Here is a 16094-nt window from a genome sequence, read left to right as displayed (position 1 = left end):
TAAGATGCTCGGGAAGAAAAGATCAATTTATGTCTATTGATTGGAAGTGGATGTAAAGGACAATTGTACTTCCAATTAAAATAATGTAAGGTAAAAACACTGAGTTTCCGAATGATAAGGAAAATGACTTTATGAGGAGTTATATTTCCCAATTGCCTTGATTTTATTTTACAAGTGATTTCCCTTTATATTCCACAAAGCAGCTAAGTAATAAACCTTGCAGTGACACCACAGATATAAATCTACTTGGCAACAAGCATAACGTTTATTAATAATCTATAAATCACCATATTTTATGGTTCTCTAAAAAATGCTGGGAAATCCTGGAATTGGAGCAAATGGTGAAGTTACACTATCAGAGTTGTACTGGATGTAGCTGTTTTATGGTGAGGTTGTGATTCAAATCATTGTTAGAATTCCTTTAAATGAGCAGTTTAAACTTGTCTTTAAAAAAACCATACGCCCACATTTTGTTTCAACTTTAAGATTTAATTGACGGCCGGGCGCGGTGGCTCACGCCTGTAATCCCTGCACTTTGGGAGGCTGAGGCGGGCGGATCACGAGGTCAGGAGATCGAGACCATCCTGGCTAACACGGTGAAACCCCGTCTCTACTAAAATACAAAAAATTAGCCGGGCGCAGTGGCGGGTGCCTGTAGTCCCAGCTACTCGGGAGGCTGAGGCAGGAGAATGGCGCTAACCCGGGAGGCGGAGCTTGCAGTGAGCCGAGATCGAGCCACTGCACTTCAGCCTGGGTGACAGAGTGAAGACTCCGCCTCAAAAAAAAAAAAAAAAAAAAAAAAAAAAAAAAAAAAAGATTTAATTGACAAATAAAAGTTGTATGTATTTATGGTGAATGATACGATGTTTTGATATATGTATATATTGTGAAATGATTAAATGCAGGTAACATATCCATCACCTTGCATACCTTTGGTGAGAACATTTAAGATCTATTAATACTACTCCCAATAATTTTCACATATAAAAAAGCTTTATTATTAACTATAGTCATCATGCTCTACAATAGGTATCCAGAATTTACTCCTTCTGTTTAGCTGAAACTTTGTACCCTTTGACCAACATCTCCCAGATTCTCCCCTGCTAATGCCTAGTAACCAACATTCTACTCTGCTTCTATGAACTTGATATTTTTAGATCTCACATATAAGTAGGATCATACAGTATTTGTCTTTCTGTTCCTGGTTTATTTCACTTAGCATAATGTCCCCCAGGTTCATCTCTGGTGTTGCAGATGACAGGATTTCCCTCTTCTTTAATGCTGTATAGTACTCCATTGTATGTGTATGTGTGTGTGTGTATATATATATCAGTAGACTATGAGAAATTGTGTACATATACACACATATATGTATATATACATTATACATATATGTGATATATATGTACACACATATGGAGATATATATATCTCTCTCTCTCTCTCTCAAAAGATCAATCAATAGGCATAAATTGATATTTTCTTCCCAAGCATCTTAAAAAAACACAACACCTCACAGTGTCTGTGAAGGACAATAATTCACACATACACACATACACATACACTACATTTTCTTTATCCAAGAAAATGTTTCTTTGTTGACTTTCTGTCTTGATGACCTGTCTAATGCTGTCAGTGGAATATTGAAGTTCCCTACTATTATTGTGTTGCTGTCTATCTCATTTCTTAGGTCTATTAGTAATTGTTTTGTAAATTTGGGAGTTCCAGTGTTAGATGTATATATGTTTAGGATTGTGATATTTTCCTAAAATTGGATAACGCCTTTTATCATCATGTAATATCCCTCTTTGTCTTTTTTAACTGCTGTTGCTTTAAAGTTTGTTTTGTCTGATTAGAATAGCTAAGAATAAGAATAGCTGTAAGAATAGCTACTCCTGCTTGCTTTTGGTGTCCATTTGCATGAAATGCCTTTTTCTACCTCTTTACTTGAAGTTTATGTGAATCCTTATGTGTTAGGAGAGTTTCTTTAAGGCAGCAGATTGTTGGCTGGTGAATTCTTATCCATTCTATAGTTCTGTATCTTTTAAGTGCAGCATTTAGGCTATTTACATTTAATATTAGTATTGAGATGGGAGATACCATTTTATTCATCGTGCTGTTTGTTGCCTATGTACCTTGCTTTTTGTTTTTTTTTTGTTTTTGCTTTTTAAATTGTATTTTTGTTTTATAGATCCTGTGAGATTTATGCTTTAAAGAGGTTCTGTTTTGATGTGTTTCCAGGATTTTTTTCATGATTTAGAGCTCCTTTTAGAGTTCTTGTAGTGGTGGCTTGGTAGTGGCAAATTCATATGTGATGCTTAGTTTCACTGGATACAAAATTCTTGGCTGACAATTGTTTTATTTGAGGAGGCTGAAGATAGGGCCCCAATCCCTTCTAGGCTGTAGGGTTTCTCCTGAGAAATCTGCTATTAATCTGATAAATTTCCCTTTATACGTTACCTGGTGCCTTTGTCTTAGAGCTCTTAAGATTCTTTCCTTCATCTTAACTTCAGATAACCTGATGACAATGTGCCTAGGCTATGATCTTTTTGAGATGAATTTCCCAGGAGTTCTTTGTGCTTCTTGCACTTGGATGTCTAGGCCTCTAGCAAGGCCAGGGAAGTTTTCCTCGATTATTCGCCCAATATGTTTTCCAAACTTTTAGATTTCTCTTCTTCCTCAGGAATGCTGATTATTCTTAGTTTTAGTCGTTTAACATAATCCCAGACTTCTTGGAGGCTTTGTTTATATTTTTTTATTCTTTTTTTTTTTTGTCTTTGTTGGGTTGGGTTAATTCAATGACCTTGTCTCCAAGCTCTGAATTTCTTTTTTCTACTTGTTCAATTCTATTGCTGAGACTTTCAGAGCATTTTGCATTTCTATAAGTGCGTTCACTGTTTCCTGGAGTGTTGATTGTTTTTCTTTATGCTGTGAATATTTCCTTGAATATTTCTCTCTTCACTTCTTGTATCGTTTTTTGGGTTTCCTTACATTGGGCTCCACCTTTCTCTGGTGCCTCCCTGATTAACCTAATAACTAACCTCCTGAATTCTTTTTCGGATAAATCAGGTATTTCTTCTTGGTTTGGATCCATTGCTGGTGAGCTAGTGTGATTTTTGGGGGGTGTTAAAGAGCCTCATATGTTTTGTCATATTACCAGAGTTCCTTCTCATTTGGGTAGGCTCTGTCAGAGGGAAGGTCTAGGGCTGAAGTCTGTTGTTCAGATTTTTCTGTCCCACAGGGTGTTCCCTTGATGTAGCGTTCTTCCCTTTTCCTATGGATGTGGCTTCCTGAGAACTGAGCTGCAGTGATTGTCTTCTCTCTTCTGGGTCCAACCACCCAGCAGGTCTACCAGGCTCTGGGCTGGTACTGGGGGTTGTCTGCACAGAGTCCTGTGATGTTAACCATCTGTGGATCTCTCAGCCATGGATACCAGCACCTGTTTCAGTGAAGGTGGCAGGGGAATGAAATGGACTCTGTGAGGGTTCTTAACTTTGGTGGTTTAATGCTCTATTTTTGTGCTGTTTGGCCTCCTGCTGGGAGGTGGCACTTTCTGGAGAGCATCAGCTGTGGTAGTATGGAGAGGAACCAGCAGTGGGCAGGGCCCTAGAACTCCCAAGAGTATGTGCTCTTTGTGTTTGACAGCGTGGGTAGGGAAGGACCATCAGGTTGGGGCAGAGCTAGACATGTCTGAGCTCTGGCTTTTCTTTGGCAGGTCTTGCTGTGGCTGCTGTGGGGGATAGAGGGTGAGGTTCCCAGGTCAGTGGAGTTACTTACCTAGGAGGATTATGGCTCCCTCTGCTGAGTCATGCAGGTTGTCGGGGAAGTGGGGGAAAGCCGGCAGTCACAGGTCTCCCCCAGCTCCCACACAATCCAAAGGGCTGGTTGCACTCTGTAATAGCACCAAGTCTGTTTCCAGGCAGTGGGCAAGCAGGGCTAAGAACGTGCCCCAAGCTACCTTTCTCCCAGCTGTGAAAGAAAAAGGCTTTAGTTCTTCCCCTACCTGTGGAGTCTGCATGCAAGATTCATACCCTCCCCTGAGTTCTGGCCAGGAGGCTTCTTGACAGGTTCAAATTGTTACAGAGTTCAGCTGGAGGTTTCTTTCGTCTTGTGGCATTTTCCCTGAACCTCTGGCTGCCCTCCCAAAGGATTCCTGTGGTGCCTGGCAGGAATGGCCTTCTTAGGGAACCAGAGAGCTCCAAGGGCCTTTCCTGCTGCTTCCTCTACCCCTGTATTTTGCTCAGCCCTTCTTAAACTTCTGTAATGCAAAAGTGAGCTCATTTGATGCTGTTCTATAAATCCCATAAGCATTCTTCATTCATTTTCATTCTTTTGTCTTTGACTAGATATTTTTAAATAACCTGTCTTCGAATTCACAGGCTCTTTCTTCTGTTTAATTTGTCTGTTAATGCCTTTTATTGCCTTTTTAAATTTCATTCATTATATCCTTCAGTTTCAGAATTTCTATCTGGTTCTTTTTAATTATTTCAATCTCTCTGTTAAACTTCTCATTTTATTCATGTATTGTTTTCCTGAAGTCATTTTTTTTTCTGTGTTCTCTTATAGTTGGATGAGATTCCTTAAAACAATTATTTTGAATTCTTTGTCAGATGATGCATAGAGTTCCATTTCTTTGGGGTCAGTTACTGGACAATTATCACATTATTTTGTTGGCATTATGCTTGCTTGCTGTTGTTTTTCTGTTTCTTTTTGCCTTGCAACGATGTCTGCACATTTGATGGAGCAGCCACCTCTTCTAGGTTTTGAGTACTGGTTTCATTGGGGGGAAAAAGTCATCTTTTTCAGGTGAGTGCAAGAACACTGGGTGGAGTGTGGCAGTTCTAGCTCTAGTGAGGGTGCAGTGGCATAGCTGTCAGCTGAGGTTAACAATTGCCAATATTGCAGATGTCTTCAGTGGCCAAGGCTGTGGTTGTCTACAGCAGCAGCAAGGGTTCTTAGGGCCTTCAATGGCAAAGGCTGCTGGGATCCTCCTGAGAGCTTTTTCTACCACCAGGAATGTCATGGCCAAGGGGATTTCTCTTGACCTGGGTCTGGCTGTTAGGTGCACTCATGGTGATGTTGACACTGGTGTATGATGTATGGTACCAATGGAGTGGCCATGAAACCAGGGTCTGGGGCATGGGTACATATGGAGGGAACACAACTCCAGGGTCTGGGTCAGCAGTTGTACAGGTTCTCAGGCATTGGCACCCCCAATGCCATGTTGGTAATGGCACACACACATACTTTTAAGAGATGCCGTGTGGCCTGATTGTGTATACCAGATATACACACACATACATCATACATATACACATGTATACATATACACACACAGATTAAATTCTATGTAACAGGTACAAATAATTTTGAAAACTGAGAACTAGTTATAGCTGTTAATATCCTATAGTTGATCTCATTTTTCTTCTCGGTTTCCTCTAGCCAAATACTAACCACAATGCATTCCAGAGGAGAACCAGATTCTTCAGATTCCTTTGAAAAATATGTTATTTGTTGTATACTGTATTATTTTAGAAGTGTGTAGTGCTCAGTGTATGTTAAAAGCATTGATAAATCCTACAGAAAAAAAGTGGTTTTTTTTTTGCTTAAATTTGTTTAATCCTATTTTTCCTAAATTATTTTTTGGACCTTGAAATGTTTTTATCTAATTCTCGATAGTCTGCTTTGGAAACATTACTTTAGGAATCTACAATGCTTTGCCAATGAAACCCCAACTGGAGTTTCAATTTGCCATTTTCCATAGAAATCTGGCACTGTGAGAAAGTGGTCTTACCCTCATTACCTGCATCCTTTATGTCGAGCAATTCCAGGAAGTGATGGCTGAGGGTCCTAGGGTTCCTCTGGGCAGCAGGGTTTGGTGCAGGTTTCCATCTGTGGCTAGCTTTGCCTCACTGGAAGCTTGCCTAACAATGCACCGTGCCTGGAGCTGTCTCTGTGTGTGTACCCCAGCATCTGTAACAATGCCACCATGCTGGTGCCCAGCACAAAGTCCTCTGGAAAAAGTGGAGTCAGTCACATTCCCATTAGAAAGTCTTCACAGATGTCACAATGTGAAATAACCACAGAAAACAAGATCAAGGGGGAAGTCTCATCCATACCAATTATATGAGAGAATAGCTGCAAGAAGCAATAAACTGCCAGAGAACTAACTGCATAACAAGGGCACAGGCTGGCCTTCCACAGCATTGCCTTCACATGCAGCTACTTCAGACTATGCCTTCAGGGACCCTGCAGCTGGGGGCCTGTTTGTTGCCATGGTATGGAGAGGTTCTGTAAACATTCAGAGTAGGGTTCCCAGATTTATCTAATGAAAATACAGGCTGCCCAGTTAAAATTGCATTTCACATAAATAATGAAGCTTTTTTAGTATAAGTGTGTCCCAAATATTGTATGTCCCATATTTATGCTAAAAAATATTTGTTGTGGATCTGAAATGCAAATTTAACTGAGCAGTCTTTATTTTATCTGGCAATATTTCCTCAAAGCCTCCAAACCCATGTAGGGACTTGGCTTTTTTCCTTCTCTCTCTTACTACATTCTACCAAGGTAACAGTGGTCCTCAAACCTAGGCAAGCTTCAGAATCATCAAGAAAACTGCTAAAGCCACAGACCACCGGCCTAGCCACGGAATTTCTGATTTCGATGACCTGATATAGGGACCGAGTATTTGCATTGTAACAAAGCTCCAGGTGATGTTGATGCAGCTGGTTCAGGGACTGGAAGATAACTGGAAGCCACCCAGATGTTGACATTTATGTGAAAATACAATCCCTCCTTTGAGAATTTCAACCTTATATCTTTTGTGGAGAATAAAAATCCCACTGATTCCATCAGTACTCAACTCTCAGGTCTCTTGTCTACTTACTTTGAGAATAGAGGTAATTTACCTACCCACAAAACCCCTGTAAAGAGGAGAGAAGACTAGCTTGAGTGGGTTGCTATAACGATGAATCAAAACATGAATTTGGGGGATAGGTGCCCAGTAGAGAAAGGAACGCCGGGGGAATGGTGGTCGTTGGCATTGCCATTAGCTTCTTCATGGTTAATAGAGCACCTTCATATGGACCACTCCCAGCACAGTGGCTCATACCTATAATTACCAGCATTTTGGAAGGCTGAGGTGGGAGGACAGCTGAGGCCAGGAATTTAAGACCATCCTGGGCAACAAAGTGAGACCCCATCTCTACAAAATACAAAACAAAAATAACAACAACAACAACAATAACAAAAACCCTGTTATTCAGGGGAGGCTGAAGCGGGAGGATCGCTTGAGCCTGGGAGGTCAAGGCTGCAGTAAGCCATGATTGTGCCACTGCACTCCACCCTGGGCAACAGAGTGAGACCCTGGCTCAAAAAAGAGAAGTTTTTAAAAAATGATTCTGCTCCCACAATGGGTGCAGAGGATCCAAATCTTAGCATAAGTAGCTTGTCCCAAAGTACATAGCAAAGCAAAGGCCTAAGGTGACCCCAAGTTTTTAGACTTATACATGAGAAAGCTTTATCAGTTTATGGAGGCCCAGGCAAACCAAAGATATCATCACGTCATAAAAGTATGATGTTTAATTTTCTAATGCTCATTTTTTTTTTTTTTTTTGTAAAAAGAAACTGAATTTCCTGTTGTGTTTAGTGAGGTCATTAAGAATTTGAATCACTAAATCCTAGAGACTGGGTGTAGTTGCCCATCTTTCAGCTGATTTCCTTTCGACTTCAACAGTGTGCTCATTGCAGAAAATAGTCTGTATCACTTTGTTAGCCACTGCTGAGCTCCCCTGGGAGGAAATGCATGTGTTGGGCAACTGACAGGAGTGCTCCACTGGGATTCATGTTGTAAGTTTCTGGTCTTGGGTAAGAATCTGGTTAGTTTGAGAGTCTCTGATCCTGTCAACATTGGGGCAAACTGAATTTGTACAGGTAGAGCTTGTTGTTCTGTGAGTCTTTGGCACCACGGGCAACCTGAATTAGGAGGTGATGTGTACCAGCCTTCCTTAGCAGTTCCTGTAGCTTTTATGGGGAACCCTTTGTCTATTACTGGATCTCTTGTGGAGTAACCAGTCCATTAAAAAAATGTTAAGCACTGGATATCTTTTGGCCATAGGAATGGAGTGCGAATGGGAAAAAGCAAGGATATTAGGGGCTGAGAAGAGACTTCCCTGTCCTCTAGGAGTTCATGTGCCACTTGCAGAGAGAGTTGGCCAGGCAGACAGCTGCAAACCACGTCTAGAATCATATAGGAGAAGACCCCTAGGGAGCCAGGAAGAGAAGGGGACTGAGGACAGTGCTCTTGGGTCCAAGAGGTAGAGCAACATGGGCTCAGGGAGTACATCAAGATTCCATTTCTCTCCCAAAATGTTTTTAATAGACATGGTCGACTTGGGGGTCTGGGATCCTCCAGCTGGGGAAGCAAAGCTCTGGTCCTGGGCCTCATCTGCCATATTGCATCAGGGGTCTCTCCCTAGAAGATCGGGGGAGGCTTGGGGCTCCCAGTGTTCATGGGAGGACATTCTCTTCACCACCTCCCCACCAAGGGTGCGGACCCTTTATCAAATCCATCCAGTAGGTCCATAGCACCCTATCTTTCCGTGGAAGCTCCAAGATGGGACCCTATTCTGAGCTCAAACTCAAGGGTAAGTCTCTGTGTGCAAGAGAATGGTCTACCCTTCCTTTACCAGGAAGCCCTATACACCTTGCTTCTCAAACTGAGTATGCAGAAGGAAATCAATTTTTTTGGAGACTGTCTGGCTTATTTTTTATTTAATTTTATGTTCCTTCACCAGAAAGTTCTCAGAACCTATGGTCTTTCCAAATTGTTACATCAGCAGCTCTCTCACGTGTCTGGATAGTAATTGGCACATGGCATCACTTTCATATCATTACCAACCTCTGTGTGGCTTCCACTCACCTGACAGGGTTCTGAAACAAGCTGCCTGCCGTGTGCACCTGTTGTTCAGCAGCAGGATTCCACAGAAGATTAGAAGTGATTTTAGAAACAGGATAATGTTTAGAAAATGAGAATCCAGCATAAGATTTTATCATGAGAGCACTTCAGAACCAAACCACCTATGAGTCATTAACTCACCTTCATATGGTGTCACCTGTGCTGTTTAGTTTCTGGAGGGCTAATTTGGTCCAAGATAGACCACTCTCCTATTGCCTACATCAAGAAAATTGGAGGGTCCACCATGGTGAGTCGAACAGAAATTATGTACAAGTTTAAACCCTGAGAACCTTGTATTTAAACCCTGAGAACCATGATGGAATTACTCTAACGGCCAGTGGCAGAGACCCAGGGGCTTTGAAATTGCATGATGCACAGCCTTGTGATCTTAGAATTTACAGTTGTTAGGGGTTCCCTTAAACACACCCATGTCCATTCTTTTGTGAAGGTCCAATCTTTAATACGAGATTCAGGGAGGTAGAGACTTGACGTCTATACTCCAGGCTGGCTTGTGGACTCCCTGCTGAATTCTCTCCAACAGGTATCTCTTGGTTTTGGTGTTTCTAAGATAGGGGAAGCAAATGTCTAAAACATCCTTCAAAGTGCTCAGGCTGACTTCAGCAAAGAGGCTTCTGGAGGGCATTGTCCTAATAAATCGTGTGACCTTGATTATCATTTAGATTACCTCTTCAGTAGGGAAAATGAAGTTTGCAACCAGAGCTGTAGATAAGGGCTCTGCAGGCAGGAAAAACAGCCCAGCCCCACAAACAACCAATCATGCTGGTGGCAGGGTGATCTTTGCTGCCTTCTGTTGACACCGTCAACTGAGTACTGAGGCCACTTGTCCTTGTGTATGTGTGTGTGCCTGTGTGTGCACAAAGGTGATATGAGGATTACAATAAACACCCACATGTGTTTATAGAGATTAATGGGATGTCTGGGCTTTGACCTTACCAGAGTAGTTCTCAGAAGCACCCAAATCTTGGTACCTGGTTGTGTGCTGACTTTGACACAGGCAAGGGCTTGAGGAAGTCTGGCCTTACCAAATTAAATTAGCAACAGACACTGTAGTTTGGATCCAATAATGAGGCAGATGCAAGACTTTTTGGGGAAAAAAGTATTTTCCAGAAATATAGAAATGGGCAATTTACCTTAGTAATTTTATCGGGGGGAAAAACCCTCCTCTATTTGAATAATTCGAGGTAAACACAACTGCAGTCTCTTCCCTCCATATCAGTGAATTAGAACACATGAAACTTCAAGGAAAATCTCTAAGAGACCCATAAGCAGCTGAAAATGGTTCTCACCTGCCACTGTAATTTTATACAGGCAGAATTTCCATTAAGAGTAATTTCATAGATAAGATTTCTCTGTTTTTTTTTGTTTTTTTCAAATGAAGCTCATGCAGGATGGGTTTCCATTCCATGAAGTGAAATCCCTGTGGGTCATGCTGTACATGTCCTGAAGGCAATTGCGCCAGGCCGGGGAAGATGGCAGTGTGCAGGTAGCCATGGGAGTCTTCTGCCCTGCACAGGAAGAAACTGAGTTGTGGGATGAGGAGAGATGAATCAAGGATGACTCATCTCTTGCTGCAAGCAGGTCCATGTGGCCCTGGGCCACCATTTTACCCACCCGCACCCACCACAGGCTATTGGGGAACATCCCTCTCTACTTCATGACCTAGCTCAGCTGTCTCCTGTTATGGAGTCTTCCCAGATGCCCTTCTTCCCTGGTGGATCTGACCACTCCCTTCTGAGGTCTCCCCTCACCCTGTGCAGACTTTGCTCTTGGCATCTAAAGGCCTTATTTACCTCATTCTCATCCTGGGCTCGGAGCTCTTAGTTTTATTTATCTTTGTGTCCCTATCCCTTAGCACCTGGGAGATAAAAACTTAACAATGGTCAAATGAATGGGTTGCTTAAACCTAAAGCCTGGGAGTCACCCTTGATTCATCTCTCCTGGCCCCTACAACTCAGTTTCTAACTGTATAGGGTAGAAGAGTCCCATGGCTCCCTGCACGCTGCCATCTTTCCCCACCGGGCTGCAATTGCCTGACCTGTCTCACTGCTGCCAATTTTGCATCTCTGCGGTCATCTTTTAGCAATAAAAATCAGATCACATGTTTAAAACTCCACACAGCTCTGCATCTCTCTTACTCTGGAGGCAAACTCCTTAACAGGCTTGCAAAGCTCCTTAAATAGGTTTGCAAAGCCCAGCATGGGTGGTTTTCAATTCTAGGGCATATTGGAGTCATCTGGAGATTTGGTTGAGATTCCAATGCCAACACACAGGAATCTTTGCCAAATCCCCAGGAAGTTGTAAGGCATCACCTGGGTGGAGAACCAAAGTAATCTTAGCTCTCGCCTCTGCACACTCCCTCCCCACACAGTCACAATGACCCACTTTCAGTTCCTGCTGCAGAAGCTCACTGTGCCCTTCTCCCAGATCCTCCCACAGTTGACTCTTGTGGTCATTCAGGTCTTGGTTTAAAGATCTCCTCTCCCGTAGGGACTTCTTGCCTCTCCAGTGCCCCTTTGATAAATGGTGGCGTTTCATTTTCACCAGAGCATTTGCTGGATACTTTAGCTGGTTTGTGACTTGTCCAGCTTCTCCTGAAACAAATGAAATCTCATGAAGGGAGGATCTTATCTGTCATTTTTGTTTCTGAGCATCCCCTACCAACATAACTGCTCGTTAAATGTAGAAGGAAGGAGAAAGGCATATCTAAGAAACGAATTTTGGATTGGTCTTGGGAAATGGAGGAGCACTTGGTCAGGGCTCCCGAAACACAGTTTCTGCAACCACGAGCCACTTCCTCTCTCAACGTGCCCAGAGCTTCTCCAGTGAGTTGTGTTCCTTTCACTCAAGTGAGATTGGGAGCTGTTTGCAATGCCCTATTTCAAACCACTTACTCACGTCTCTTTCCTCTAGGCTAGGAAAGACCCTGCTATTTATCAGATGAGCTTGGGAACCATTAGGAAAACTCCAAGTCAGCAGCAATCAACTTGCAAATACTTTCTGGGGGTGTGGGTTGAGGTCACCAGCAGGGGAAGCTCCCTTGGACACAGTCCTGCTTATTTTGCACCTAACATAGGCTGCTGGGCCCAGAATCAAAAGTTCTGCATGGCACAGCAGGCTGAGCCAAGTTGAGGAAACACAACACTGGAGGTGTCAGAGAGCTCATATTTGCTTTTGTTTCCCCTTGGGAATCAAACCAAAGCTTAATTGTGGTATCAGGTGCTCTAAAGAAACAAACTGAAAAAAAAAAAAAAAAAAAATATCTAACTTCCCAGAGTAGACCACATACAGTTGAACCAAGATGATCAAAATCTTACAAATGGTATTTGTAATGTTTTTAATCTCCTCAGGACACGGTCTGTCTACCCTGGCCTCACCCTACTCTTGAGTAGCCCATGAGGATTGCTAAGCTGGACTTGAATCTAATTCTTTGTACAAGGTTTCTTTTCCCTGAGTAGAATAAGTGACTGTCAAGAGTCACATATTTGCTTGCCCAAGGGCCTGACTGACTGAAGCTGACATTTCCTTTTTTCTTGGAAATGCCATTGGGATGTTTCTGCGACCCTTGGCTCCAACCTGGTGCTGCCTGAAGCAGGGACCACTGGGTACTGGGAGGTATCTTGGCCCATTGCAGTCTCCATGGTGATGTTATTTTCTCACTGCTTCTTCTTGCAAATTGCTCTAGGGAAAGCTGGGAGATTTCCTTGTCCTTAGAGGCCTCATACCTAGTGTAGGGATTTTTCTATGGGTGGGGTGACGTTGTACCCTTGCACTTCTCTCCAGAAGACCATGATTCTGTTGCTAAAAAGAAGCATTCAAAGTCATTGTTCTCCATAAAGTAAGTTAGGTGTTAACACTGTACTTCACACCCTTATTTAATTTGTCAAGATCAACTCTGTTTTTGGTCAGTTGTCAATACAGCTACTTAGTTGGAAATATTCCAATTTCTTTTTCTTGTTTCTCCTTTGAGTCTTGTCTTTGAAGTTAAGTGATGGTGCCATATTCTTTTTTCATGTTTGAATAACCAGATGGGACAAGCTCAGCCACTGTGTTGTTTTCCATATTGTAAGTCAGTAGCCGTGCTGTGTTTCTCCAGAGAGGAAGAAATTTCTTAGGCTCCTTGGCTCTATCCCACCTTCTTAGATATTCCTAGAAAATTCTGTCTATTCTCAAGCCTGAGAAATATTTGGTTGCTCCACTGGATTGATGAGCAAAGGGACAGGCCCGGGTTGGAGGAGATGAATAGAAACAGACCCAGGACTTCACTGGGGATCGCAGGAGGCCCACTCCAACTCTGATGCTTGGCAAGGGGCCACGTTGCCTGTCTGCTTCTGCTGAATGAGGAGGTTACTGCCCAGGTGTTTTGGGAAGTATGGCAGTTGCTCAAACATACCTCCATGCAACAAGCGCCCCAGGAGCATTTACATATGCCAGACCCTTTGTTAATCTACACGGCCGAGTGTCTCATGGAAATTTGAGTTATTGCAACAGTCCTTTTTCAACTTTTGCAAAAGGATATACACTTTTTTGTTTAACACACACCACTTTTAAGTGTGCCATCTGTGAACATCATTAGGATTAGTGATATGTACTTAGAATGAAAAAAATCCCAGTCTCATAGTGATTTTTAGCTACTGTGTACTTTCTTAAAGGATACCAAGCATACATGATTATTATGTTGTGGTTCATTACCTTTCCCCTCATTAGGAAGGGGACAAGGTGGTCTTCATCTTGCAGAGGCTGAGCAGCCCTGAGACAGGGCTAAAGACAAGAGTGACACCTCCTTCTTGCAAAATGCCCTAGGGGTAGGTGGGGGATTTCCTTGTCCTTAGAGGCCTCACAGACCTAGTGTAGGGATTTTTCTATGGGTGGAATGACCTTGCACTCTGGTACTTTTCTCAGAAAACCATGACTCTGTTGCTAAAGGAAGTATTGGGGGAACTTGCCCCCAATATTTCAACATAGGTTCTTTTATTTTCCGTTTCATTGTTGGCCAGCTGAGAAATTATAAAGAGAGGCATTTTACAGCTGGGCCTCCGGGGGTGACATCACATATTGGTAGGACCGTGATGCCCGCCTGAGTCTCAGACCAGCAAGTTTTCATTAAGGGTTTTAAAAGGGGAGGGGGTGTAAGAACAGGGAATAGGTACAAAGATCACATGCTTCAAAGGGCAAAAAGCAGAACTACTAATAAGGGTCTAACAAAGATCACATGCTCCTGAGGGAACAGGTTAAAGGGTAAAAACAGAACCACTGATAAGGGTCTATGTTCAGTGGTGCACGTATTGTCTTGATAAACAGCTTAAACAACAGAAAACAGGGTTTGAGAGCAGAGAACCGGTCTGACCACAAATTTACCAGGGCGGAGTTTTTCTCCACTCTAGTAAGCCTGAGGGTACTGCAGGAGACCAGGGCATATCTCAGTCCTTATCTCAACTGCATAAGACAGACATTCCCAGAGCAGCCATTTATAGACCTCCCCCAGGAATGCATTCCTTCCCCAGGGCATTAATATTAATATTCCTTGCTAGGAAAAGAATTTAGTGATATCTTCCCTACTTGGACGTCCATTTATAGGCTCTCTGCAAGAAGAAAAATATGGCTGTTTTTGCCCGACCCTGCAGGCAGTAAGACCTTATGGTTGGCTTCCCTTGTTCCCTAAAAATCGCTGTTATTCTGTTCTTTTTCAAGGTGACCAGATTTCATATTGTTCAAACACACAAGTTTTACAATCATTTTGTACAGTTAACACAGTTATCACAGTGGTCCTGAGGTGACGTACATCCTCAGCTTACGAAGATAACAGGATTAAGATATTAAAGACAGGCATAAGAAATTATAAAAGTATTATTTGGGAACTGATACATGTCCATGAAATCTTCACAATTTATGTTCCTCTGCCGTGGCTCTAGCCAGTCCCTCCGTTCGGGGTCCCTGACTTCCTGCAACAAGGAAGCATTCAAAGGTGTTGCTCTCCATAAAGTAGGTTAGATGCTAACATTGTACTTCATGTCCTTATTTAACTATTGTCAAGACCAACCCTGTTGTTGGCCATTGTCAGTACAACCACTTATGGTGTATCAGTCTCTACTGAGTTCTGCTTAGACTCAGGATATGCATTAGAATAAGGATCAATTAACATATTATGAACTAACCATAATGTTTCTCTAGAAATGTGCAAGATTCTATCCTTCTGAACTTAACTCTCTTTCTATTTCTTCCAGATAACTTGTTCAAACCCAAAGAACGGTGCATTTCAGAAAAGGAGATGCATATGCGATCTAAGAGGTACCTGGCTATTGTATAGTGTTCAAAGAAGTTGGTGGGGCAAGTGGGGTGGTTTGAAGGCTTCAGGTGCCCTCCAATGGGACCACTGCTTGTAGGCCCATGTTTAAGGTCTGAGGTCTTTTTGGCTGCAGACCTGAAAAAACGGCTAAAATAAGTATGGTGGTTGAAGCATGCTTTTGAATGTTAATGCTGCTCTTGGAAAAACCTTAGGAAAGTGATAGGTCTTGGATTCTGAACCAATCCAGTAATTGGTCTCTAAGAGATTCCCAGACTCTGAGCTGGAACTCCTGCACATTCGTATTGTCGCTCTGGGCAGGAGCTATTTGTCACTGCACCTTTGAAGGTAATTTTATGAGGGTGAGAGAAGCTATTTCTCCTAAGGGTCTGGACTGTAGCAGGGACTGAAGGAAAAGATCCAACCTTGGAGGCAGATGGCACATAGGAGCCAGTAGAGCCTCAGAGGGGCCATGAGCTAGGTTTCCTGGTGCTGTCTCCAGCAGACCTGGCGGCCACGCTGCCGGCACATCCTCCTCATTCTGCTTGCCTGGTGCCTGTTCAAGACTCCCACTAATTCTCACCAATCTGGTGCACACAAAGGCTGCCATTCTTTCTGAGATCTGGCCTCTTAACCAAAATATAATAGCTCGGCAGCGTTGGCCAAGTTCATGCAAGTAAAATGTCATTAGTTTATAATAAAGTATCTAGCACAAGGAGGAATTATAATAATTAAATCAAATTGATAGCACACTTAAAGAAACCATTGAAATCGGAAGAATACTTTTCTCCCCACTTCAGGCATACAATTTCTGCTTTTACCATGATTATATTGTTT

General features: G+C 42.6%; 1 protein-coding gene across 2 annotated transcripts in view; it reads left to right on the top strand.

Annotated features, from left to right (window-relative positions):
• Nucleotides 1–16094, top strand: part of C9H10orf90 (chromosome 9 C10orf90 homolog) — a 241821-nt gene that overhangs the window by 221523 nt on the left and 4204 nt on the right. For both annotated transcript variants that reach the window (XM_007964393.3, XM_038009709.2), the window contains one exon: nt 15199–15262. In XM_007964393.3, coding sequence (XP_007962584.2) covers nt 15199–15262 — 64 coding nt within the window. The remainder of the gene's footprint in view (nt 1–15198; nt 15263–16094) is intronic.

Source organism: Chlorocebus sabaeus, chromosome 9 (genome assembly GCF_047675955.1).
Source record: "Chlorocebus sabaeus isolate Y175 chromosome 9, mChlSab1.0.hap1, whole genome shotgun sequence".
NCBI lineage: Eukaryota > Metazoa > Chordata > Mammalia > Primates > Cercopithecidae > Chlorocebus > Chlorocebus sabaeus.
The sequence above is the reverse complement of the archived record's forward strand: the minus strand, read 5'-3'. Positions and strand labels throughout refer to the sequence as shown.